The following is a 27620-nucleotide window of genomic DNA, read 5'->3' as shown; positions in this document are numbered from 1 at the left end:
CATGCCTTCTTATTTGTTGGTTGCCTTTTTATCCTCGTAGGATGTAAGTTCCTGGAGGAGAGGGCAGGAACTCTCTTTGCTCACTGTTGTACCTACACAGGAAAGAACAGTGCCTGGCACAGTGTAGATGCTCAGTAACTACTTGTGCAGTAGATCAGTGTGAATGGATCCTGTCTGCAGAGGCAGCCCTGGGGAGTATTTTCCTTAGTAGTTTGTAACAATCTAGAGAGTCTTAATAAAACCAAGTCCCGCAAAAGATACTTGTGGGGGTGGGGTGCAGGTGAGTGCTGATGGAGGTATAAAAAATTGAATGCTCTGCAAAGCCATATATCATATTAAAAAAATAGCTAGGTGAGAACTGTATTTGAGAGTAAATAATTTTGCAAATGAAAAATAATGACAGTATGGTTTAATTTATAAGTTTACTAGAGTTTTTATTTACTCAACATTAAAAGAAAAATAAATGTCATAGCCAAGTGGCCCAGAATAGCACATTTTGTGCATTTCTTCAGCCCCTTGGCAGGATCAGGCAGGTGTGTTCACTCCGCACTGATTTTCGTGTGGACCTCCCGGCTCTTTGCCCGCAGCTTGTTGACCTGGGACTCGGCAATGTCAGCGCGTTCCTCGGCCTCCTCCAGCTCGTGCTGGAGCTTGCGGAATTTAGCAAGATTAGCGTTGGATTGTTCCTCCTGAGAAGTAAGAGAAACTTGTGAGAATGAGACTTTGTGGTTCTCATTGCACTTGTCACCAAACCAGATTATCTACTCAACCCAGATATTTCCTTCTTATGGTCTGTTTGCCACGTCTGACTTAAAATCTGGGCAGAACTTGTAACTTCAATTACATTTTTCTTTTCACTCTAAAGAATGAAAGAAATACGTTTGAAGTGGAAGGGACAACCTTGGTACGGCAAACCCAGGTGTATGTGAAGTCTGTGATGCATGAGTTGGGTAGAAGGGAGGAGGAGAGCCATGTACCCTGATGGTGTAGTAAGTAAATGCAAGGTCAAATTTTAACTTTGGGACAACCTCACTTAACAAATTTGGCCATTTATTTTGACTCTGGTATACAGAGAAAGGGAAAAAGTGGGTCTGGGAAGAAGCATGCATCTATTGGTTTTACTTATTACCATTTGAGCCTCTTCCTTCCTTCCTCCCCCTCCTAACTTCCTGCCCGCTTCCTACCTACTGCACTGTGTCTAGAAGAATGGGGAACAACCAGGAAAAGTGAAGCTGGAGGGTCTTCCCGCTTGTCTTTATTTGTCACGGTGCAGTGGAGAGATGGGCCCTGATGATAGTGGTAGTGCATGAACAAGTCGGTTGGGGTACAAGATTTACGTTCGGCTCTTGAGAACACTTAGTTTTGTGCATTTCTAGAGGAAGAGGAGTATTTATCATGGAACAGAGTTGTGTTGGTATATTTTTTGCAGCTATCAAGTAAGGTGGGTTATTTGGAACTTTCTTCCCCCTCCCCCAACCCTTACAAATTGCTTAATGATAAAAACCTCTTCTTTTGAAGTCTTATTCATTTTCTACCTCAGAATAAGTTTTCTTCTTCCCTCAAGGGCTTAAGGATACTCACAGCCTCCTCAGCTTGTCTCTTGTACGATTTCACCTTTGCCTGTAGTTTATCTACCAGGTCCTGCAGCCTGAGAACATTCTTGCGGTCTTCTTCGGTCTGGGAGTTTGAAAAAACAATCTGCATTCAGCACAGTGAAATGAGCCTACTACAGGTGGTAAAGTAAATCACTTTGGTATGATGGCAGGTGGGCCTGGGGTAAACTTGGTCCATGCTGAGGCTTCCATACTGTTAACAGTAGCCTTTCTTGTTAAGTGTCCACTCTGTGCAGGCACTGTATTAGGGAATTAGACACATGTTCTTTAATCTTTACCTCCCTACTGTGGAGAGTAGATGCTGTTACTCTGTTTTATAGGTAATGAAACTAAAGTTTAGAATGTTAAGTAACCTACCCAAGTTCAAAAATTAAGTGAGGCCAAGTTAGGATGAATACCCAGTTTATCTGGCTTTAAAACCTGTGTTCTTTTCTCTTGTATGCCATTTTCTAAAGGCCTCCATGGTTTTCCCGGCTTAGGAAAGGGTCTGTGATAAGCAGTTGTAGCATTTACCCCTTAATTTATATATCAGGTTAATGTGTATCTATTTGTGAATACCACTTTAATAGTTGCCAGTTGTCAGTTTTCCTTTGAGCAGGAAGTCTGGATATTCTAGAAAGTTATTCCCCTTACCTGGTAGGTAAGTTCCTTTACTCTTCTCTCATGTTTCCGCAAACCTTTAACAGCCTCTGCATTACGTTTCTGCTCATTTTCAACCTCTCCTTCAAGTTCACGTACCTACAACCAAGAAAGATTTGAATACAGCCAATCTTGAAGGATATTGATTAGCTCAGGACCTGCTGAAGATACTGGGTGGATGTCCTCAGGGTGAGGACAAAGATGGGTATCACTATGTAGGGTGAAAGGGTAGATGGAGTGCCCTTTCCCCTTCTCATATTCAGAGAGAGTGAGAGACCCACCCTGGCCTCCAGTTTCTGGATCTGCTTCTTCCCGCCCTTCAGGGCCAGCTGCTCAGCCTCGTCCAGACGGTGCTGAAGGTCCTTCACCGTCTGCTCCAGGTTCTTCTTCATCCGCTCCAGGTGGGCGCTGGTGTCCTGCTCCTTCTTCAGCTCCTCGGCCATCATGGCCGCCTGTTAGCAGTGAAACAAAACCGGTTGAGAGCTGGGCTGGCGCATCAGCATTCAAGTTTGAGCACCACCGTGTTGCCCTCTGCTCACATCAGTGATGGCCTTCTTGGCCTTCTCTTCTGCGTTGCGGGCTTCCTGGACAATGTCTTCCATCTCTCCCTGGATCTGGGAGATGTCTGTCTCCAGCTTCTTCTTGGTGTTGATCAGGCTGGTGTTCTGTTAAAAATAGTCAATGGAAGTTTACAAGACTTGCTGTCTGCCATCATGGGATTTTACATATGTTTTCCTTGTTGGCTTGTGCAGGGGACCTGATGGCAACAGTTTACTAAACTTTAAATATTTGTTCAGTGGAAAGTATTAATCATTTGAAAGGTTGGAACACTCCCCTCCCCCACCACTGTCCCAGTAGCTTTCTAATTTATGCATAAGGACTTTTGAGATTTAAGAATTCCTATAATTATCTTTTAATTATATTTCAAACAGACATTACTAGTATTCTATCCTTAAAAGGTTGGAAATATTAGAAAATAATAGATTCTTTTTGTGAGTGCCTGGCATTGGGAGCTTTTCAGTTAGGATCTCTGTTAACTTTCATGGTTTGCTCCCTGGGGGAATACTCAATTAGTTTTATGAAAACATTTTATTAAAATTTTAACCCAGTGGTTCTTGGAGGGAATCAGTACTGCCTCAACAGGCATATGGGAACATTTGGGGGTAGATAATTTTGCTTGAGCACCATCGTGTTGCCCTCTGTTCACATCAGTGATGGCCTTCTTGGCCTGCTTGTCAATTTTGACAATTTTGCTTGTCAAAATCACTACAAGGTGCTACTGCATTTGATGTCCAGGCAAGTCAGCAATGTCTTGCAAGACACAAGGCCAGTAAACACAATAATGTTAAGTGCAGAAGTACTCCTGATGAGAAACACTACAAAGAACATTTTTGGATTTGGGAGTTAGCAGATATCTTTATTCAAGTTTATTCTGCATCACGGTTTTCAAAATAGTCTAAAGAGTCAATTTTGCTTTTATAAAAACTCTCTCCTTTTTTTGGTAGAAAACCTAAAAAAAGAAGACAGGAACACACACCAAAAAGTCACCTACAGTCCCTTCATTCCAAGATAACTTGCAGTTAACATTTTAGAGCACATCCTGCATCCTTTTTTTTTTTTTTTAGTATACATATACACATATTTACAGGAATGGAGTGTTTCCATACTTTAATTCTTATCCATCACCTAACAATACACCAGCATCTGTTTGCTGTGCAGGCCTTACCTGGGTGTGGAGGAGCTGGACGCGCTCACTGGCGTCCAGGAGCTCCTGTTCTGCGATTTTCCTGCCCCTCTCCGTCTGCTCCAGGGTCACCCGCAGCTCCTCGATCTCAGCCTGCAGCAGGTTGGCCCTGCGCTCCACCATGGCCAGCTGCTCCTTCAGGTCCTCCTGGCCCCGGAGCGCGTCGTCCAGGTGCAGCTGGGTGTCCTGTTAAGTAGAACAAAACAAAAAAAACCAACAAAACAAAAACAAAAACAAAACCTTAGACACTCTGAAGAGGACGTGAACATTCCAGGAGATGAATTGGAAGAACTTACTGGTGCCAGGAGCAGGAGATGACAGTTCTGTCATTTGAGCGTGCAAATGGTGATGTCACCGGCTTAGGTGAGAGAGAATTATCAGGAGACAGATTCTCATTCTATTTATGCCATTGACTGGTTATTTTTTCATGTGCGAGTAACTAATGTCTATCATTTACAGAGCATTTTCCATATGTTCTACCCAGTACTTGACATCTGTTATCTCATTTGATTCTCAGAGGAACTCTATGAGGTATGAGTATTTTCATTCTTATATTGTAGAAGAAGCAGCAGACGTTCTGAGAGGTTAAATAATTTGCCTAAAGTCAGGCAGCCAGTAAGTAACAAAGAGCTTCAACCTCAGGCTTATTGGTACCAAAGTCTTGCATTTTCTCTCATATCAAAGCTTATCTCTGGGCTTCTGTTTGTTCTTTTACATAATGTTCCTGTAAAAATATATTCTCTGTATATGTACATATAATATTTAATTTATATTTGGTTTTACCAGCATACTGTGAGCTACATAAATTGTTAAAAGAAAAAACTGGATTGTTTAGCACAAAGATGTTTTGCCGAATGGAAGACAGATAATTTCCCTGACTTAGCTGTTAATGTGGACCCATTTACCTTCAAGATGGCCTGGGTGTTCCTGTAGTTCCTCAGGGCCTCTGCAGCCTGGCGGTTGGCGTGGTTCAGCTGGATTTCCATTTCATTGAGGTCTCCCTCCATCTTCTTCTTGACTCTCAGAGCATCGTTCCTGCTCCTGATCTCAGCATCCAAGGTGCTCTGCATCGACTCCACGACTCTGATGTGGTTTCTCTTTAGTTGATCGATTTCCTCATCCTTTTCAGTGATTTTCCTGTCGACTTCAGACTTGACTTGGTTCAACTCCAACTGGATGCGTAGGATCTTTCCCTCTTCGTGTTCAAGAGATGCCTTAACAAAACAGTGATCAATTAATAATGGAAAGTAACTTGAATATTTGGAGTATATTTCCTTGTGAGCCAAACTCTTATTAATGTCAGTTGTCTGAGTTTACAAAGTATAATACAGCAGTTCCAGGAGCCTGCTAAGTACATCATTTTTTTTGGTTTATTCAGTCATAGATTATATAGGGTAGCTCTGTAATAAAGGTGCTTTGTAAAGTGTAAAGCGGTATATAAATATTATTCATAGGAGTAATAACAAAACCTATATGATTAAACTCATGTAATAAACATAAACTCTCCATGTGTTATCTTATTCAGAGAGAGAAAGAGAGAGCATGTGGGGGAGAAGGGCTGAGGGAGAGAGAGAAAATCTTAAGCAGGCTCCATGATCAGCATGGAGCTTGACATAGGATTTGATCCCACGACTCTGGGATCATGACCTGAGCCAAAATCCAGACTCGGATGCTCAGCTGACAGAGCCACCCAGGCGCCTCTCAGTCATAAACATTAAACATTAAAATGTTTATGTGTGCTATATGAATTCTTGTTGTAGAAATTCTCAGTCTTAAAACATACGTTTTTCTGATTGCAAAGTATATGTTCACTGCAGAAAATGGGGCAATATATAAAACAAAGAAAAACCTCCTATTGTGCCCCCCACCCAGACATAACCATCTTATTGTGGTACATTTTTTCTAGTCTTTTTTCCTACTTCTATATATTTCTGCATGATGACATTATAGTGTGTATTCAGATGTGTGTTGCTCTAAAAATTGTCTACCATGAATATTTCCCCATGTTAATTATGTTTAGGGTTGCATAGAATTACATCATATGGATGTTCCTTGGTTGCTTCATCTTTGTTCTTGGATTGCACATTTTTGTGTTTTTAAGATAATTTTCTTGAGATAGAGTCTCAGATACAGAATTGATGGGTCATAGTATTACATTTAAAAAAAAATTTAACGTTTATTCATTTTTGAGAGACAGAGACAGAGCATGAACGGGGAAGGGGCAGAGAGAGAGGGAGACACAGAATCTGAAGCAGGCTCCAGGCTCTGAGCTGTCAGCACAGAGCCCGACGCGGGGCTCGAACTCACAAACCGCAAGGTCATGACCTAAGCCAAAGTCGGACGCTCAACCAACTGAGCCACCTAGGTGCCCCCATAGTATTACATTTTTAAGCTTTTGCTAACTATCGCCAAATCGTCCTTCGTAAAGATTGTGTGCATGATAATGGATCCACTGCCTGCTTTGGGTGTTTTCACCCATGTCTTTGATCCCCGCCCCCCAACACATCATAATATGTACCTCTGCTTCCTCTAAGGCAGCCTGAATATCGCATTTCTCTTGTTCCACTTGCTTCTTTATCTTCTCCAGTTCATGGATTTGCTTCCCTCCCTCAGCAATCTGCTCCGTGAGGTCAGAAATCTCCTCTGTGGGTGAATAGACCAGGGAGAGGTGGTCAGACTGGTGTGGCATGGAAGGGTCTTACCACGGCTGTTGGAAGTACAGAAGTTCAAGAGCACTCACGCTGCAAGTTCTTGTTCTCTCGCCTCAGGGTTTCAAGGTGATCCAGGGATTCCTCGTAGGCATTCTTGATCTTGAACAGCTCAGTGCCGAGAGAGCGGGACTCCTTCTGGGAGGCCTCAAGTTCAGCCTGAGTCTCCTCATACTTCTGTTTCCACTCTGCCAGGACCTGAAAAGCAGCAAATCGTCAGCCTTTGCAAGAAGACAGGGAGGCCAAGTAAAACTCTGATGAAGTTTCAGCAGTCTGGGCCACCTTGTCGAAGTTCCTCTGCTTCTTGTCCAGGGCCGCGCAGGCCGCGTTTGTTCTCTCCACGTCGAGCATGAGGTCTTCCACTTCGTTCTGGAGCCGCTGCTTCGTCTTCTCCAGGGAGGCACATTTGGCGTTCACCGCTTCTACGTGCTCCTCGGCGTCCTGCAGACGTTGGGCCAGCTTCTTCCTGAAAAGTTAGCCAAGCAATTAAGGAGAGTGGTCAAGAATAGGAGCAGGTGATCACCTCCTTGGTCCCCTTCTCAGCCCTGCTTCTATAATGGTGCATTACGTATGGTCATCCGAACTGTGGCAGCCAGAACTGCTTTCTAGATTGTTGCTGTATGAAAAGGTCCAAAATGGCGAACAACGGAATTCAGTTCTTAGAGGCTGCTGTTAGCACTCTATTATATGGATCTTACTGTGTAAGTGATTCAGGACTTTAAGGACTTCTGATCGAGTATGGTTGCAGAAAATGATTATCCAGGACAATTTTGTTGATTGATTTATATATCTCATCTCTTTCCAAAAAGGATTTCAGGCTAACTAGGTGTTTTACCGGGCAGAAATGTACTGAGCATGTTCATTTGCTTTCTCAGCCTTTCCGTTTCATTTTATGTACTTTATCCCCAGAGAAAAATAGCTAGTTTCTTCTAATACATATTTGGAATTCTCACCAGAGAAAGAAATTGGTGGATAAATCAGAATAATTCATGCTGTTTAAGCAAAGGCAGGTTTAATTTTTCCTTCTGAATTGCCTACATTCTTGCTTCATTCCCTATAGTGTTGCCAGCTCTACATACTTAAGGTACAGAAAAGCCTTTAGCTCTGAAGTCCAAGAAGATCTATTTGAAGGTCCCCTTTGGTCTGTACACAGACTAAAGCTTTATTTTAGACTAACTGTGGACATTATGTACAATTTGGTGGCCTCCAGCTATGTCTTCTTATTACAATACTTAAGAAGGTGGGCTCTGGAATCAGAATATCTGGTTCTAATCCTAGCTGTACCATTTATTAATTGTGTGCTCTTGGGTTAGTTGGTTCACCTCTCGTAGCCTCAGTTTCCTTGTCTGTAAAATAGGGATAAAACATGATGTTGCCATGGATACTAAATGAGCTGACATATGTATAGTACTTGACATATAGTGTGCAGTCAGTAAATTTCACATCTGCTGTTACCCTTATGTTATCATCATCAACATCATCATAGTGTTGCTGGGAGTTGTTGAGTTGTGCAGCTAGGAAACCATGTCGTTTTCGTCCCCCAGCGTTCACAGCACATACTTGGCCTCCTCCAGCTCCTCTGTGCGCTGGATGGCGTCCGTCTCGTATTTGGTCCTCCACTGGGCCACCTCACTGTTGGCCTTGGACAGCGCCCTCTGCAGCTCGGCCTTGCCCTCCTGCTCCTCCTCGTACTGTTCCCGCAGCAGGTCACAGTCGTGGCGGGAGGACTGCAGGGCGTGGGCCAGCGCGTTCTTGGCCTGTGGAAGGTACCATTTCAGTGACTTAAAATCGTTTATTCAGTGCTACATAGTTCACATACCCAGAGGAGAACCTAACTGGACGTGTTTAGATTTGCTTAGCCGAGAAGACCTTTGGTAAAACTCACTTTTGTTTCTTCCTCCAGCTGATGTTTCAGCTCCTCAATCTGTTGTGTAGATGCTTGTTTGTTCCTTGAAAGCTGAGAGACCAAAGCCTCTTTCTCATCTAATTGTCGGGAATATTCACCTAAGAACAAGAGAAGTAGATGAATCTGTTAATGGCATAAAAATAAGCTCAAGCTTTCTTATGTATCTGTATATATTTATATATGTGTATCAAGTATATACTTTATCTGCTTCTAACTATGAGTATAGCACTGGTTAGAACTGGAGTTAAGCAGCAGAAATGCCACAGGAGTGTAACAAACTACTCTGCTCATTCTTCCTTTGTATTCTTTCTGACCTGCTCAGCAGATTCCAACAGTTCGTTTATTCCCCTCTAAAATGGGAGAGAGTAATGCTGTTTATTCAGAACCCCTGGAATCACTTAAAAATTTTTTTTAAAATGTTTATTTATTTTGAGAGAGAGTGCTAGCAGGGGAGGGCCAGAGAGAGAGAGAGGGAGAGAAAGAATCCCAAGCAAGCTCTACAACTGCCAGCGTAGAGCCTGACACGGCGCTGGAACTCATGAACCAGGAGATCATGACCTGAGTCGAAATCAAGTGTCGGACGCTTAACTGACTGAGCCACCCAGGCACCCCACCTCTGGGATCACTTCTATTTAGTATGTAGTTTCAGGGCTCAGGAAAAGTCCCCCACCTGCTTCTGTCTGCAGACGCGCTCTCTGAGCCGTCAGGTCATTGATCAGCCGCTGCTGCTCCTCTTCCTTGGTCTTAAGTTCACTCACCTGGTCTTCTAGAGTGCGGCACATCTTTTCCAGGTTCCCCTATAGGACATGTGTCAGTGAAAGGTGAGACATTGAATGCAGTAAAAAAAAAAAAAAAAAAAAAGATTCTTCAAACAAAGGTTTTTTTAATGTTTATTATATTGAGAGAGAGAGGCAGAGTGTGGACAGGGGAAGGCCATAGATAGAGGGAGACACAGACTCCAAAGCAGGATCCAGGCTCTGAGCGGTCAGCACAGGGGACGTAGGGCTTGAACTCATGAACTGTGAGATCTTGACCTGAGCCAAAGTCAGATGCTTAACCGACTGAGCCACCCAGGTGCCCCTAAAACTTGACTCTTAAAATATTTTTAGAGTGAATAAATTCAAGTCAAGTGTGAGTAGGAAGTTATGGCACCAACTTTATGGGACAGGCTAGGATTCAAATATGATGAGTGTGGAAATGTCCTTGAAGTGGTCATCGTTGGAGCCTGTTCATTTATCCCACTGATACTGATGTTTGCTTAACGTGGATTTTGCAGTAGTCTTAAGGGGTCATAACTAAGTACTGACAAAAATGAAGTAGAAGGGAATATATTAGAATATTAGGAAATATTAGTGTTGTAAGCTGCTGGCAAACAATGTTTAATGACAGAACAATGAGTGTTGTTACAGGTTATTAATTACCATCATTTGTAGATGGTATTTGGTACCTTGGCCTTGGAGATGGTCTCCATGTTACTGGCCAGGTCGTCGATCTCCATCTTCAACTCGCTCTTCTCCTTCTCCAGCTTCTGCTTGACCCTCTGTAGGTTGTCTATCTGCTCCCCCAGCTCGGCCACGCTGTCCGCGTGCTTCTTCCTCAGGGTGGCCGCCGTGGCTTCGTGCTGCAGGGTGGCCTCCTCCAGGTCCCTGCGCATCTTCTGGAACTCGGCCTCCCGCTTCTTGTTCATCTCGATCTGGGCGGAAGTGGCCCCGCCGGCTTCTTCCAGCCGCTCGCTGATCTCCTCCAGTTCGCGGGAGAGGTCGGAGCGCTGCTTCTCTGCTTTGGCCCGGGAGGCCCGCTCTGCCTCGATTTCCTCCTCCAGCTCCTCGATGCGGGCCTGGGGTGACACACATACATTAACATAAACTCATCTCAATCTCAGGGGTTTTGGGGGTACAGAAACAAATGGAGGCTAGATGATTCACCTGCAGCTCTTTGATTTTCTTTTGTAGTTGAATTTCTACTGCCTGCTCATCTTCAATTTTACTTAGCAAATTGCTGATTTCAAATTCTTTCCTTCAGACAAAAGAATGAGACATATTAGTACTCCTAGGAATTGAAAGATGATACCACACAGGATGTTTTTCTGGAGTTCCTACTTTTTGAGTCTCTCATCAAGTTGCTGTTTCTCATTTTCTACATCCATTGTGGATTCTTGGGCTAATTTTAGGTCTCCCTCCAGTTTCCTCTTTGCTCTTTCTAGATCCATGCGGAGTTTCTTTTCTTGCTCTAATGACCCTTCAAGCTAATGAGAAAGGAAAGTATGTTAAACATTGAAAGTGTATTTAAAAATATCCTTCACATGGATATCAGAACCACACTTACGTCATCTACTTGCTGCTCAAGCTTGGTTTTAGCTTTGCTCAGCGTGTTGACCTTGTCCTCTTCTGCCTGTAGGTCATCCAGGGTCTGCTGGTGGGCCTCCTGGAGGGCCTTCTTCTCCTTGGTCAGCTTAGCGATGGTTTCGTCCAGGCCTGCCATCTCTTCCGTGAGGTTTTTCACCTTGAAAAATTAAAGAAGAAATGGTATCTGCTCTAAAGCAGGTTTACTAGGCTGGCAGAACCTCGATATGGTAGAACGGAGTGTGATTCGTACCTTGTTCTCTGTGGCATGCTTCTCCTTTTCAACCTTGGCCAGGGTCAGCTCAAGATCATCGATGTCTTTCTTGAGCTCTGAACACTCGTCCTCCAGTTTCCTCTTCTTGGCCGTCAGCTCGGCGTTGATCTCCTCCTCATCCTCAGCTCTCTCAGTCACCTCCTTGATCTTGGCCTCCAGCTGGATTTTGTTCTTAATGAGTTGCTCACACCTTTCCTCTGCATCAGCCAAGGCATCGGCTTCCTGTAGAGGGATTCATTAAGATATTTAGAGAACTTGTTACTGATTTTGAACTTGTTCTTTGCACAAAGTAGTAGTGTTTGTTGAATTCTGGTGACTCTTTCAGTATGAATGTAAATTAAACTTAATTGAACATTATTACATGGCTTAGAGAAATGCAGCTAATTAAAAGTGAGACTATAGATTTAGAAGCAAATTAACCTGAAAAATGATTGTATTGAAGCAATTGACTACACAGTAGTGTCTAGAAGAGTGATAGGCCGATGGAAGCCTGAGCTCTTATCTCAGTATTGCCTCCGTATGGATGAACTCAGGCAAATTGCTTTATTTCTATTGTTCTCACTTTTCTCATAGGGAGCTGAGGGAGTGGGAATAAATGATCACTAGGAACACTTTAGCTATAATATTCAAAGATTGTGGCTTAGATTGGTTAAATTTGGTTTTGATCATTCTCTGCTCACCTCAAACAGCTAGTTGCTGGACTGGATTTAGAAAGGAAAAGAAAAAGAACTTAAACAGTTTTATGCCTATGAATACCTTTCCATGCACCATTTGTCACACACTCCCAACCTTCCTGATAGTCCCTAACAGTGCTGTAATTGTCCACAATTTTCATTTCCATTGTATGGAACACCTATTAGTCTCAATGTGAATTTTAGAATATACAAGAACATGCAATTTTGAGGCACTATATAGCTCCACACATTTTTTTTATGAGTGACTAAGGGTCTCAAATAAAAATCAGCTCAGCCTTATTAGATTACTCTAGCCCGGGGAATTTCTTTAACTTCTTACTCAGTGCTGGTTTTGTTCATACCTTACGTTTTTTAGTTTAAACACTTAAGTGGATGATAATGGGGACTTCCCAGCGTTCCTTTGCTGTTATTTTTAATAGTGATGCACTCAATAAATATTTATTCACTGATGATAATAACTGCGAAGAGAGGTTAAGATGGAGAGGCTTTTGATCTTGTGCTTTTGGGAAAAGGTAACCTTCATGTAAGCGACGTTATCAGAAAGAAAAGCTGAAAATAGCTTAACGATTTTAGGTTTCTTCGTGACATTGGTGGGCTTTAGGTCCAAGGAAATGGGAAGTTACATTTGGTCAGAGCCCAGAACTGTCCCCCACCCTGATTACAACTCTTTCCTGAGATAATAAACGGAAGTCTAAAGACTCGGGGTCTCTATCGAAGGAAGAATCGCAGAGGGTACTTGGCTCTACTTTAGACTACGGTTACTCAGTTCAGGTAACTGCAAACAGGTTTATTGAACTAAATCTCAGTAGGGATGGAGAGAAATAAGAGTAACGATTTTTCTTTCATTTCAATACAATCTCCTACACTGCGTTCGGAAAATAGGATGATCCTTGTGAGGCTGGGATGAAGCCTGCAGGGCAAGTGGGTAAAATATTGACTGAGTTTTCGCTTTAAACTGCTTCCTTTGTGGCTGTTAAAATTGTGATGTTATTGAATACGTGGTTTAGTCTTCCCTTTTCCATTTGTAATTTGGAAGTCATTGTGCTGTGTCTTCCTCACAGGACTATTGAAAGGTAGCGAAATGCTAAAAACAGTAACTTGAGATTTTCTCTTTCAAGATGAGGTTATTTGTGGGGCGCCTGGGTGGCTCAGTAGGTTAAGCGTCTGACTTCAGCTCAGGTCATGATCTCATGGCTCGTGGGCTCTGTGCTGACAGCTCAGATTCTGGGGCCTGCTTCAGATTCTCTGTCTCCCTTTCTCTGTCCCTCGCCTTCTCACACTCTGTCTCTCTCTCTCTCAAAAATAAATAAAAACATTAAAAAAAAAAAGATGAAGCTATTTGTAAATCCAAAGTATCTATGCCTTCCAGAAACGCTTCCATAACGTGGTGTATCCCAAATACACAGTACTCACGGATTGAACCTGAAGCTGCAGGTCATTTTTCTCTTTCAAGAGAGTGACCATCTTTTCCTCCAGTTCCTTCCTCTTCGCCTCTGACTTGGCGAGTTCATCTTTGGTTTTCTGAAACTCCTCCTTCATGGTGGCCATCTCCTTCTCGGTCTCTGCACTCTTGAGAAGGGGCTTGATCTTGAAGAAGAGTTTCATCCAGGGCCAGTGCTTGACGTTCATGAAGGCGCGGACGTTGTACTGGATGCAGAAGAGGGCTTCTCTGAAATGACGTGAAAATATCAGTGTAGATTGATCCGTCAGAGGCAGCGTCACTGTTGTTATTTTGTATATTCCACACAAATTCCCCTTGTAATGATCCCGTATGTAGAGATGATTTATACGCAGGCTTTATATATACACACAAACACTCCTGCTGGTTCCCCGTCTAACCACTTTGCTAATGTGTACTGCTTATACCGAATAATCCTGTGTTCTTTTTAAAAGCAATTTTTTAATGTTTATTTTTGAGAGCGAGAGAGACAGAATGTGATCAGGGGAGGAGCAGAGAGAGAGGGAGACACAGAATCCGAAGCAGGCTGCAGGCTCTGAGCTGTCAGCACAGAGCCCGACGCGGGGCTCGAACTCACAAACTGTGAGATCATGACTTGAGGGAAGTCGGACGCTTAACCAACTGAGCCACCCAGGCACCCCTAATTCTGTGTTTTTAAGACCTGACCACGCTAGCAAAGGAGCTGACCTTAAAGTGGGAATACTTTGCAGGTATGAGCAACACATACCAATTTAAGATCATTTGGATATACAGTCTTAGTGATTTGGGAGTGGGCGTGGCAGTTGTAAGCTGAGTGTGCCGCTTGGCCCCGGCACACAGATGTGAGCTGTAAGATGGCATAGGGTGCTCTCTGCGTTTCCCCGCTGTGTGAACTTCTGATGTAGCCTGTCTTTCTTGAAGCCTCTCCTCTTATTTTGATTACCACTGAATTATCCACTCATCAACTTTTGTTAGCTTCTTCAGACAATGTACTGATGTTTCTCAAATTCTTTTAAATGCCTCTCATTCTTAGTTGTTTAAATTGTTAATTTCTGTAGGGGATTTAGTATGCATTGAGCACTCAAATTTGTTTTATTTAAATAAAATTTTAAATAGTAATAAAAGATATCCCTTCTGCAGACTGTAGCAATAGACAAAACAAGGTTTGATTACCTTGTAGCAATGTGTAGTCCTCTTTATTATTAAAATGTAAATTCTGTTTCTGTATAGGTGCAAATTACAAGAACCATGACTCTGAGAAGGCAAATACCATGCAGAAGCCATAATGTAGACATATGGGAAAGGCTTGGGAACACTTACAGTGCAAATCCAAATAAGCACAGATGAGCAAAATGAACGCAAAATGTGTGTGTGGGGGGTGGTAGGGAGCACAGTAGTGCTGGGTAGAGCAAGCTGGACGAGGTTTATTGGAGAAAGAAGTGCATGTTCTGAATTGGTAAGTAGGTAAATTAGGATGAGGGGAAAAGGCTGGGGCAAACGTGAAGACAGACAAGTGAATTGTGTAGCCTGGCTGGAAAAGGCTGTGTGGCTGGGGATGACGGATGCAGTGGGGAATAGAGACAGCCTCGATGGCCACGCAGGGAAACTTGGATTTGACGTGAAATGGGAGCCACAGACAGAGATACGGCCTGATGAAAATGGTGCTTATTGCCGAGTATTCTGTCAGGTCTATGTGAGGTGGATGGAAAAGGAGAAATTGGAAGGAGTCCCAAATGCGAGGGGTTAAGCAAAGGCTGATGTGTTGTAGGAGTGAGTTCTGAACTGTGTGAGAAGCACGTATCAGCCACAAAATGAAAGTTAATGAAGAAAGAACACTGAGTAATAGTCCCCAGGGGATCTTACAGTTCTGATAATCTGCACAGCTTTTACCTCCTTTGCAACATCTTCTGATATTCTACTCTCATTAGGAATCCCCTGCAGACAGCTTGAGTTCTTGTTATAATCTGGGCCAACTTTTCGTCTCTCATTTCTTCCAGGAGACCCAGAAGGCCAGCTTTGAAGAACACCTGGAGGAAAAGTGAATCCCATGTCATCCCCATAGTACAGAAGATGCAGAAATGGTGAAGGGAATGGGTCAGGTATGCATAGATAACAGCTATACCTTGGTATGCCCAAATTTATATTGGGTGTGATCAATATCAATAGAGGCGAGAAGTTTCTCAGAAGCCTTCTTGCTGTCGATGAACTGTCCTTCTGGAATAGCACTTGCGTTTAAAACTTTGTATCTGTTCAGTGAAACAGAAAAGAATTATTAGGGAGGTGTGATTATATGTGGAAACTGAGACACCAAAAAGAAGCATTAACAAAAATCAGAGAAAAAGTAAAAGTAGAAAATCCACATGTCCTTTTAAGTTCCAACAGTAAAACAATGTGATTTTTCTTTTGCCTAATGCATGCCTCCTTCCTGTTTGTAAGAAATACCACCCCTTTGAACTGTTCTCCTGCCCTGCTACCACGGGACTATATTATTTGACTTCTTAATTTTACAGTATTCACTGAGTAGGGTACATGAGACACAGAGGACAACAGTTAAGGTGACAGAATGGTCTGCAGCATGCAGTGAAATACAAACAAAGAGACAGGCCTTTGTTTAAAATCCCCATATAAGATTCTGCTGGGGAATCCCTTCCTGCAGATGCGGATGCCTTCCAGCACTCCGTTACACCTCAGCTGGTGCAGGACAAGTTCATGCTCCATGGCCCCTGCAAATAGAAGAGTCCTTAGTTTTGGGTAGTCCATTTTCAAACTTGTGCCTGTTTATTATTTCATGCTCTTATATCTTACCAGGAGTTTTGGTTTCATTGGGAATGATACACCGTACAAAATGAGGGTGTGTGCTCCTCAGATTGGTCATCAGTTTATTTAAATTTTCCTAGAAAACCAGACAGAAGGAAGTTCTTGATGAGGAAGTTTTATTTCAGATTGCTTTTTTTGGTAATTATTTGGACTGAACCTAGACACTCTCTTAACTGTTAGGTATTAGCCTATTAGGCTTCGATTGCTCTGTATTTTAAACGTCTCAAGAGCTCTAGCCTGCCAAATAACCACCAGGTCAAAGTGCTGGGAAGAATGCAGCTCTGTAAAGGTATTCATTTATAACATCTAGGGTCTGCCTTATAAACAAGCTGCAAATCCAGTAACCTTGATGCATAGGAATTGTTCTCAACTGGGACTCAGAAGACAAAAGACTGTGGTCTCGTTCTGCCAGCTAATGAGCTGCTTGACTCTGTAAAATCCCTTTCGACTCTCTGGGCCTTAATCTGAAGAGTTGAGATTACCTCTAAGGCCTCTTCCGTCTGTCTCAGTGCTGGTAATTTTCATAGCAGTAGTTTACAGTGGTAACCTAGGTTAGCCATTCCTTCCTCAAGTTTATTATTCCCTGGGACCTGTGACTTCTTGTTTTGTATTGTTTTGTCTTTTTTTTGAAGAGTCTAAAATCCAGAGACTATATAACCTTGTTTAGGTGGATTTCGGGTGCATAGGAAGAATGATCCATGGTCTGAAGCATCTGGAAGGACTTATTCCAGAAGTTGAATAACTGTTTATGACCGATGATGATGTTTTACTCAACTATAGGAAACTCACATGTAAATATTTCTTAGGTATACTCTGAGAAGGCAGAGTGGCTTTTTTTTTTCTTTCATGTCTCATTTAACTATTCAGAAATAAAATAATTACTGTGAGCTTCTAATCTTGAAGATGCATACAAGGATGAGTTGATGAAGCAAGAGCCTCCATGAGATAATGCAATTTGATAGAAAGAAAAAGGACAGGCTGGTTTTACTGTTTCAATCATGGATTATATCCTCATTTTAGTTTTAAAAGGAATGAGACTTAGCCATACAGATTCTGACAAAGCAGTCATTAATCCAGACATTTCACACACGTCCCTTTGGAGGCGACAGTTTTTAAGCTACCTAACAAAATCACATTATTTGTAGTAAAATTGTTGTTATTTTAATCTCAAGATATATTTTCTAAGCTAAATCATCCATATATCACTAGGCCTGGCTTTAGATGATTTCCAGCCATTACAAAAAATTAAATCCACCTCAGAGGATGAAGATGTGTTTTGCTGGAGGGATGTCCTAAAGAGTGTATCTCTGGTTCCTTCTCAAACAGGAACTCGGGAGCATCTCAAAGGGCAACATTAGTAGAATAAAGATACGGCTTCCCTAGGGACAGCCTTGAAGTTCAGCTATGCTTCTTTAAAAATCAGCCTGACTATGTAATAAGTAAGCTTCTAAGGATGTTTTGGCATTCCTCAGTACATCAGATGATCATAATGAGGGATAATGGGTAAAGCATCTGACCCTGTAAGAGTGGTTTTGCTTTGGTTCTACCATGATAAGAGAATATTAGAACATTCTATTCCGTTCTAATTTATTTCAAACCTTGTAATTATGATAATTCATAGAAACTTAATAGGATTTTGAGGAGCACCTGGGTGGCTCAGTCGGTTAAGGTCCGACTTCAGCTCAGGTCATGATTTCACAGTTTGTGAGTTCAAGCCCCGCATTGAGCTCTGTGCTGACAGCTCAGAGTCTGGCGCCTGCTTTGGATTCGGATTCTGTGTCTCCCTCTCTCTCTGCCCCTCCTCCACTTGCTCTCCCTCTCTCTCTCTCTTTCTTTCTCTCTTTCTCTCAAAAAAAAAAAAACCATTAAAAAAAAGAAAATAGGATTTTGGGATGGACTTTGTACTTTACCCTGAAGAGGGCTGACACAGTCTGGAAAGAGGAGCCCTTCTTCTTAGCACCTTTCTTTGTACCACTGTCTGAGGTAGAAAGAAAAACCCATCAATTAAAGTAGAATCCTAGAGGCTGGAATGTTGTATGGACATTCTGGGGGAATAGGTTTAATATAGATTGAAGGCACAGAAAGTACCTGCTTCAGCACTAGCATATGTGGAAAAGAGACTGGCCAGAGTCTTCATTGCGGACTTTTGGTACAGCCCAACCACGGTGTCATTCAGGGGGTCCTTGTTCTTGTCCAGCCAGCCGGCAATGTTGTAGTCCACGGTGCCGGCGTAGTGGATCAGCGAGAAGTGGGCCTCGGCCCTGCCCTTGACCACCTTGGGCTTTTGGAAGTTGGCGGACTTGCCCAGGTGCTGGTCGTACAGCTTGTTCTTGAAGGAGGTGTCCGTGGCCTTGGGGAACATGCACTCCTCCTCCAGGATGGAGAAGATGCCCAGTGGCTGGATTCAGAAAGGTGGATATTAGTGTCAACCTGCCTTCTCTCAAAAGATACAGACATGGTGGCTTTATTTCATTAAATTATTAGGACTGCCAATTAAAAATATGTAAAATAAAATAGGGTCATAGCTCACAAAGAAGTCCTTTTGTTATCACTAGAATGATGTTTCCACCATTCCTTGCCATATTCAATCCAAAGCAACATTTTCAGTTAAAAGAATCGCTGAATTCAGACTCCAAATGTCAGCAGAGCACGTCTGGGCAGTTTGTTAAAATCTTCTGTATCATCACACTTTTTGCCTATTGAGTGAATTAATCTGCTGTCATTGTTTTATTTTGCTACGAAAAGGACTTACTGACTTAGAGTGATGTTTCCTTTAGGTGCAGTAATTGAATAGTATAAATAACTCAAACCTTATTGAAGACATTTTCTGTATTTAATCTCCTTAAAGATAGATTATGGAAAAGCATAAGTAATTGGACTTCTTGACTTGTGAACAGATTACCTTTCATACAGGCCTTAGCTGGGTTACATGTGTACTACTTTTTATCTAGAAAAAAGACTTATTTTTGCTGCTGACACCTGGGATCGTAGCAGAGGTAGACTGAGGACTAATGAGGTACTTCTGGTAGTAGAGCACATCACCTCAGTTGAGTTCTCAGAGCTGCTTAAAAACCGGGTTGCGTTGCTGTTAGAACCAAACCGTTCAGAACACAACAAAACTAAACACTGATCCTTCTCATGTAAAAGTTGAAAAGAGGGAGTTCGTTCTAAAGAGGAATTCTGATATCCATCTATTTAGATCACAGTGATACTTTCTAGAATTGCTTCAGACACTTGGGAGGGTTGTCCTTGCAGTCAGCCTTTCTTTACAAGTCATACGAACCTTCTCGATGAGCTCGATGCAGGCAGCCAGGTCCATCCCAAAGTCGATGAACGTCCACTCGATGCCCTCCTTCTTGTACTCCTCCTGCTCCAGCACGAACATGTGGTGGTTGAAGAACTGTTGCAGCTTCTCGTTGGTGAAGTTGATGCACAGCTGCTCCAGGCTGTTGAACTAGGGCGTTGCAAACACCAAAGAGCTCAAGTGAGTTTGGGAAACCCAGGGGGAATTCGGCAGAGCAGACACGAAGCAGAGGGGCCTTAACAGGGCTGCTTATTCCAACAACTCACATCAAAGATCTCAAAGCCAGCGATGTCCAGGACCCCGATGAAGTACTGTCTGGGCTGCTTGGTGTCCAGCTGCTGGTTGATGCGGGTGACCATCCACAGGAACATCTTCTCGTAGACGGCCTTGGCCAGGGCGCCCACTGCGTTGTATACCTTCGTGGACAGAGTAATGATTGTTGGCGTTACTAAAGACGTGTTGAGAAGGCTGGGGATGTGTGTGATTCATTGAGGCCGTTCACTTACCTGCTGCACAGTCTGGCCTTTGGTGACGTACTCGTTGCCGACCTTGACCCTGGGGTAGCAGAGGGCTTTGAGCAGGTCAGCAGAGTTCAGACTCTGGAGGTAGGCTGCCTTGTCAGCAACTGCAGAGACACAATTCAAGAAATGTTGTTTAATAGCGGATATCCTCTTTCAGCTAATTTTCTATTTTCATCTAATTAATTTTCTTTACTCTTTATAAAAAAAAAAGCTTTAAGTAATTATGTAGAGGGTCAGATGAGGCTTTCTGTACATTAGAGCATGTACTCGCTAATAAATGGTCGGCTATCCTGGACTTTGGTGATTTATTGCAAGTAGCTTTTGAGAAATTCATCAACAGTGAACATATGTCCAGTGTTTATGGTGACACTTTATGTAAGGCAAAAGCCGTTGTCTCTGCCCTTAAGGCAGACACATCAGGTGTAGTTGGAAGGAAAAGATAAATCCATCTTAATATTTACCGTTAGAGAGGGATAAAAGTGTGAATATTTGGATCCTCATTTCAGTTTTGCTCCTCCCAACTTAAATCCACTTGTTCAGTTTCACTCTCTGAATATGAGGGTATTAAATTTCACCATGTGACCCCTACAGGGTCTCTTTCTAAAATTGTGTCAGTGACTATAATGTAAATGGCATATGTCAGGTGCAGAGTAACTGCTGAAAAGTTTAGGAGGAGGGAGAAAATATGTCAAGCTGAAGTGGTCAGGAAAGGCTTCAGGGGACAAATAACTTCAGCTTCCTTGGTAGGTCCTATATGTTCCACACGTGGAATATATGATTTTTTTCTTTCTCAGTTTTTTTATTTTAATCTTACTGCCTAGACTGTGTATGGGTTTATATATAGACAGCACACACATGCATACAGATGTCTAGGGACATCCTTCAGCCCCAGCCCCATGTTTGGGCAGATCCCGTATAGCCAGCCACCAGTCTACCCAGATAGTGCTGAAATAGGCTGATAAGCCACCATTGCCAAGGCAGAGCAGAAGCACTGTGCCGTCTCATTCTCTCATGATCTGGCCCCAGGTTGTGATCTCAGATATCTCTTGATAAGTGCCTATAAGGGTTCATTTTCACTTGTTTGGGCTGCTTAGAAATGATGGAGATACAGAGACATGAGGAAGGAATGGGGGCGAGGAAAGCATGCCGTGTGTGTAAATACATATGTGCCCTTCAGAAGTTCAGTTGTGATGAAGTTGTGAGTTTAGAATAGCCCCCCTCCCCCTGCCATATTCTTCAATTCAGGCCCAGAAGGAGATTCATCTGGTACCTTCCGTGCCATCTGGCTCGGCCTGCTCCTCACGCTGCTTTTGCTTGAACTTCATGTTCCCATAATGCATCACGGCCCCTGTGAGCTTGTAGATGGAAACTTTCTCTTCAGGAGTAAAGCCCAGGATGTCAATGGCACTCTGGCAGGAGAAAGGACGGAGGTGAGGGCAGAAGAAACTAACTTATTTTGGAGAATTTATACTGTGTCCTAAGGTAACCACACCTATAGTGGGCTGTTCACACACATAATGCATTTTTTTACAGTGTGTGTGTGTGTGTGTGTGTGTGTGTGTGTGTGTGTATGAATGAATATGAGTGTGAGTGTGTGAGTGACTTACATCTGTGGCCATCAGCTCCTCTTGGTCATCAATGCTGGGGACTGTGATCTCCCCTTGACTGACGAAGGCATAGTCATAAGGGTTGGTGGTGATCAGGAGCATTTCTGGGTACACAGAAGTCAGGGTATACATTTTACACTAGAAGTTGTTAATAAAAATACTAACGTTCATCTGTGAATTTAAGTTATTTCTTACCAATCAGATCTGGCTTCTTATTGGAAGTGATCTGATAAAAAATATGGTAGCTTCTTTCTGCCTTCAGCTGGAAAGTAACTCTAGACTTTTCTAGAAGATCTGGAAATAGAAGTAGATATTTAGAAAAAAAATCGCTGCTGAAATATTAAATGAACCTTCGTGTCTTTACTAAAATTGGGAGCATTATATTTGGCTCCATTGAGATTTCTACCTGATGGTCAATCCTTTTGGTGTTACATATAAGAATTCCAAATACATATGGCAACTGCCCAAGTTTCTCACCATTTAAGAGCAGACACTGAAGCATGTCTGCTCTAGTAAAAGTAAACTTTTAAATTTCTTTTTTTTTTTTTTCAACGTTTTATTTATTTTTGAGACAGAGAGAGACAGAGCTTGAACGGGGGAGGGGCAGAGAGAGAGGGAGACACAGAATCGGAAACAGGCTCCAGGCTCCGAGCCATCAGCCCAGAGCCTGATGTGGGGCTCGAACTCCCAGACCGCGAGATCGTGACCTGGCCGAAGTCGGACGCTTAACCGACTGCGCCACCCAGGCGCCCCAAAAGTAAACTTTTAATATGGGAGCCCCATGACTTCTGTATTATAATTGATTTGTAATATTCCCCTCTTTTCTTAGGGAGACTTTGTGGTGAGTGGCTCCTTAGAAACACCTACCAAAGCTCAGATCAAGAGCAAATCACAGAGAAGCTTTGTAAACCTATAGGTAACTCATAGGAACCTGTAAGTAGTCCTAGAAAAAATGTCAGAGTTGCTCTGTGGCAGGAATTTCAGAATGTGCTCTGGAACCATCAGTCTGCATCGAGGTAGATGGGGCATGCGGTGGATTATGTCTAAGTCTGGCCATTAGCTCATGGGCAACACTGGCAGCAGGCTCAGTGCACACCAGGTGTTGCTGAATATGCCTGCGAAGGAAGTCACCTGTCCCTCTGTTTTGATTTTCAGTGGTCCTATTACTCACATGTTTCAATATCTGCAGAAGCCAGCTTCCCTGTAGTACCAAAATGAATTCTAATGAATTTACCCTTGAAAAGAGAAAGATTACTTAGTATTAAAAAGTTGAAGGGCACAGAATGATGCAATCGAAATGATAATTCACACATGCTTTCTCGGGCATCTAAGGGCTGAGAAGAGCCTTCTGTGACCAAGAGACTCACAAAGCGAGAGGAGTTGTCGTTCCTCACGGTCTTGGCATTGCCAAAGGCCTCCAGTAGGGGGTTGGCGCTGATGATTTGATCTTCCAGAGTCCCCTGCAAAGGCAAGCACGGTCCTCACCTCCGGGGCTCCAGACTTCCTGAGAGCCCTGACATCTTGAGTCTGACCCCAGACCCACCTGCATTTTGCCAGCTTCCTCCTTCTTCTTCTCCCCTGTGACTGCAATTGTTGCAAAGTACTGGATGACACGCTTGGTGTTCACGGTCTTCCCTGCCCCGGATTCGCCGCTGCCAACACAGTGACCAGAGATGAGAACAGAACTACTACAACTCACGTTGTCTATATCTAAGACAATTACCACAAACCAGAGGAGGAAAAAGTCACGTACGTGATCAGGATGGACTGGTTCTCACGATCTGTGAAAGAGAAATCAAGACCATCAGTTAAAAAACAAAAACAAGAACAAGAACATTCAATATAAAGATTATTGAATCCATTTAGATCAAACACAGCTTATTCTTTTTAACATGTTGAAGATGTCACCTATGAATGTAGTTTTCTAGTTAGCCCTCAAATAGCTCTTGGCTCTTGGAGTAAAATTTGTGAAAATTTGTGAAAATAAGAGGCAAGCTATCATCTGTTTCCTTTTGTATTTTATTTTATTTTATTTATTTTTTAATGTTTATTTTTGAGAGAGAGAGAGAGCACGTGTACACGTGTGCGCGAGCTGGGGAGGGGCAGAGAGAGACGGAGACACAAAATCCTAAGCCGGATTCATGATGTCAGTGCAGAGCCCAGTGCAGGGCTCGAACTCACAAACCGTGAGATGGTGACCTGAGCCGAAATCAAGAGTCGGACACTTAATCCACTGAGCCACCCAGTTTCCCTTTTTTTGTATTTTATTAATTTAAAAACCTTTGTGATTAGAAATTTCAGATACCAAGTAGAGACAATAATATAAAGAGCCCCCTGGGTTCCCATCATACAGCTTCGACAATTATTGTCACGTAGCCAATTTTATATCCTCTGTACTCCCATTCCATCCTCACTGGATTGTTTTAAAGAAAATCCCAGGCATCATATAATTTTATTGATAAATATTTTAGTACGGATTATAGAATTTTGAAGTCATAAGGGATCTTAGAAATTACTTAGGCCAACTCTTTTATTTAACAGATAAAACAGCTGAGACCCAGAGAGGAATAAATGGCTTTTATAATAACAATTACATAGCTTGTTAAGGTCAAAGATATTCAGGTCTTCTGACTTGCAGTGTATATATTTTTCTACTACCTAGCCTCCTCCCAACTCTTGATAGGACTCATTTGACTGCTGGTAACACTATCGGGAAGGGATCTGGAATTATAAATGTGTTCATTTAGTCTTATGTTCCCTTTAATTTTATGTACATTTCAAAATAATAAAAACAGAAATTGTCACTAGTTATATGCTGATATGTTGGATCTATACCAATTTTCTGATTTGTTAAATATCGAATTTTATACTCATGGATTATAGATTTGAGTGAATTCTCAAAAAACCTATTAGGGAAACAGATAAAATCTGCCCGTTATTTAAATGTGGATGTAGACTTTAGGGATCTTCAGAGTTCTACTCAGAGAAGTAGATACGGATTTTAGAACATACTCAAATTGATTTTTTTCCCAATAGCAGAAAAATTATAAAAGATCATATCACATCTCATGGGAGCACAGATAAGAAAACAAAGTTCGAGGCTGTCTTGGCAATGCTAAAATAACATTAACCAGGTCAAATGCCATGGTTTTGCATGGTTTTATATGCGAATCACGTTTGGGAGCCATGAATAATCTTGGATTTGGAGCAGCTCCAAAGCTTGGGGAGTGGAGACCTTGGTGGGGGTGGTGGTACATAGCAGGGTCAGTGCAGCTGCTGAGTATTAAAACCTCCAAAATGAGCCAGCCTTTGGATCATTTCTGGAAGGTAGTTAACTTCTGTTGACAACCAAAGAACAGTTTCCTGGCATGAAATCCTTGTAGAATTGCTGGCCAATTTGTTATGGAAGATTCCTATTTTATTCCTTTCTCCTCTCTTGTCTCCTTTAATAGACAGCTTAACAACAAGTGCAGCAAAAACAAACAAACAAATAAAAACCAAAAGAGAATAAAACCCTCTCAGTTTCCAAAATCCTTTGGAACAACAGGAAACTCAGGAATTTCGAATATTTCCAAAGGCAATACATTTGGTGTGTGAAGATAAAAGGTTTTAATGCTGTACTTGGGCCTATACTGTGTATCAAAGCTGTTTGATATCAAATAACACACTTTGATATGATTTCAAGAATATTGTCAGAGGAAGAGGTATTTTTATTTTCTTCCATTCTAATAGGAAATGCTTCAAAATCATCAGGAAGAAAGTGGTAGCTCTTTCTTTACACGTGTCCTACCCCCAAGGCTGGCAATATTAGCTGTGTCATTTAAAGATAAAGACAAGAATTTGCAAAGCTTTCCAGCTATAGCTGGTAACTACTTTTCTTGATTGCTGTGGATGTGTTTATTTTATTTATTTATTAATTTTTTTTAACATTTATTTTTGAGAGAGAAAGAGACAGAGTACGAGCAGGGGAGGGGCAGAGAGAGAGGGGGAGACACAGAACCAGAAGCAGGCTCCAGGCTCTGAGCTGTCAGCACAGAGCCTGACATGGGGCTTGAACTCACAAACTGTGAGATCATGACCTGAGCCGAAATCAAGAGTCGGACACTTAACCAACTGAGCCACCTAGGCACCCCTGGATGTGCTTATTTTAAAATAATCGATTTGAACTTTTTTTTCAGGAATTAAAAAATATAGTGGACGACATCTTTGCAGAGTTCTGCTAATTGTTTTGGCTAGGCTTCCACTAATAGCTGAGTTAGTGTGGGCAGGTCAGTGAATGAACTCAGCTAGCTTCTCTACTCTATGAAATGGGGGTGGCTGCTGGGAAGAGCGTATGACATTATACTCGAAGTTCCTTGAAAACAGTGAGGCCTGTGTGGCTGCAATGTGTGATAATCAAGTTCCAGTCAGAGTCTGTTTGCTCATTAAAGATTCCGTTTCCACATTTCTGCAAATGGCTGCATCACTCACCCGTCAGCATGAACTGATAGGCGTTGTCAGAGATGGAGAAGATGTGGGGCGGGGCCTCCTGGCGCTTCTTGCCTCGGTAGGCAGCCACCACCTCGGGGTTGTACACTGGCAGCCACTTGTAGGGGTTGACGGTGACGCAGAAGAGGCCCGAGTAGGTCTGAGAAAACCAGAAAATGCAGCATGTGGATCTTATCTTTGCTCGGAAAGGGGGACAGAACAAGGAGATGCCAAAGGGCACTCACGTAGATCATCCAGGCTGCGTAACGCTCTTTGAGGTTGTACAGCACTCCAGGCTCGTGCAGGTGCGTCATCATGGCCATGTCCTCAATCTTGTCATATTTCGGAGGGTTCATAGGGAAGACTTGGTCCTCCCTGACAGTTAGAGTCTGGCAAGGAAAGTGAGAGATGACTTGGTATTGACAGCTTGACGTAGGGTTGGTTTGTCTGTTTGGTTTGCTTGCAAAACTATAATTACAGATACTTTTCATTATATTATTCAGTATTCTTTAAATAAAGGCATGAAATTATATTTGTTTCAGAGTTTGACACAGTAAATCTGTCTCCTCTGATGAGCTAGGATACCACCTTTTTTTAAAGATTTTTTTTCCCACAATCCCCTATACCACGTTTATTTATTGGTTCGTATCTTTTTTAAAAAACTTTTTTAATGTTTATTTAGTTTTGAGAGAGAGAGAGAGCGAGAGCGGGGGGAGGGGCAGAGAGAGAGAGAGGGAGACACAGAATCTGAAGCAGGCTTCAGGCTCTGAGCTGTCAGCACATAGCCCGATGTGGGGCTTGAACTCACGAACCATGAGATCATGACCTGGGCCGAAGTCAGACGCCTAACCAACTAAGCCACCCAGGTGCTCCATCAATTTGTATCTTTTTACTCTTATTTTAAGAGGTTAAATTTTTAATTTTTCCTGGCCATTCATTACAAGAAACTGCAGTCTGAGGGTGGGCGGAGTAATGGGGTTATTAATACATTATTTAGCTAACTAAATCACTTAATAGTTTTCTGACAGGAGAAGCTAGCTTCTATTCCCCCCACCCAAGATCAAGTTTTGGGATATAGATTGGGAAGTAGGGTTTGAGGGGATGCGGTGGCGGCTGATTCTAGTGTGTTGAAGTCCTGTGGGTGGATGGGAAGTGGAGGAAAGGAGATAGCTGCTGGGACCTTCCTCTGCAGTCCAAATCGGGTGTCGGGAACGTACTGGAAGGATGTTTGTGTTGGCTATAGGCTTCGAGATTCTAAGCCATTAGAGCTTCACTTTGAGGTGAGGAGGCCCAGAGATACAGCAGGGACTGTTCTCTCCCCGTGTTTATACTCACGGTTCCACCTTCCGTCTTCACCGTTACTTTCCCCCCTTCTTTGCTCTGGATGGTGCTCTTCACATAGGACTCCTTGGGCTCCGCGACAAAGACTGATGTTTTAGCATCGAAGGGCTTGTTCTGGGCCTCAATCCGCTCCTTTTCCGATTTTCGGAGGTAGGGAGCTGCTTCGCCAAAAACCGCCATCTCAGCATCTGAACTCGCGCTCAT

At 42.7% G+C, this 27620-nt stretch overlaps 1 protein-coding gene across 3 annotated transcripts; it reads right to left on the bottom strand.

Annotated features, from left to right (window-relative positions):
• Positions 1-539: 539 nt before the first annotated feature.
• On the bottom strand, positions 540-27620 carry LOC124519505 (myosin-8). Of its 3 annotated transcripts, none has more exons than XM_047089790.1 (38): positions 27411-27620; positions 26321-26464; positions 26079-26235; positions 23362-23389; positions 23152-23260; positions 22976-23068; positions 22780-22843; positions 21804-21902; positions 21609-21712; positions 21272-21410; positions 19987-20105; positions 19747-19896; positions 19460-19630; positions 18256-18574; positions 18087-18154; positions 16165-16252; positions 15965-16082; positions 15482-15605; positions 15250-15386; positions 13335-13590; positions 11206-11448; positions 10936-11112; positions 10710-10855; positions 10536-10626; positions 10058-10447; positions 9281-9407; positions 8590-8708; positions 8265-8461; positions 6987-7170; positions 6737-6902; positions 6515-6639; positions 4902-5210; positions 3979-4182; positions 2792-2917; positions 2534-2704; positions 2247-2351; positions 1582-1677; positions 540-689 (listed from the first exon to the last, which is right to left on the bottom strand). In XM_047089790.1, the coding sequence occupies exons 1-38, from the start codon at positions 27618-27620 to the stop codon at positions 540-542; spliced, it is 5823 nt and encodes a 1940-aa protein (XP_046945746.1). The 3 variants fall into 3 exon arrangements, with proteins under 3 accessions (XP_046945746.1, XP_046945748.1, XP_046945747.1); XM_047089792.1 differs by having other exon boundaries at positions 18265-18574; XM_047089791.1 differs by having other exon boundaries at positions 18087-18162; positions 18270-18574.

Source organism: Lynx rufus, unplaced genomic scaffold, assembly GCF_022079265.1.
Source record: "Lynx rufus isolate CCGP_SWC_20201006 ecotype Redwood Valley unplaced genomic scaffold, mLynRuf1.p SCAF_28, whole genome shotgun sequence".
In the NCBI taxonomy this organism is placed as follows: domain Eukaryota; kingdom Metazoa; phylum Chordata; class Mammalia; order Carnivora; family Felidae; genus Lynx; species Lynx rufus.
Note: the sequence above shows the minus strand (reverse complement) of the source record. Positions and strands in the feature narration are given on the sequence as shown.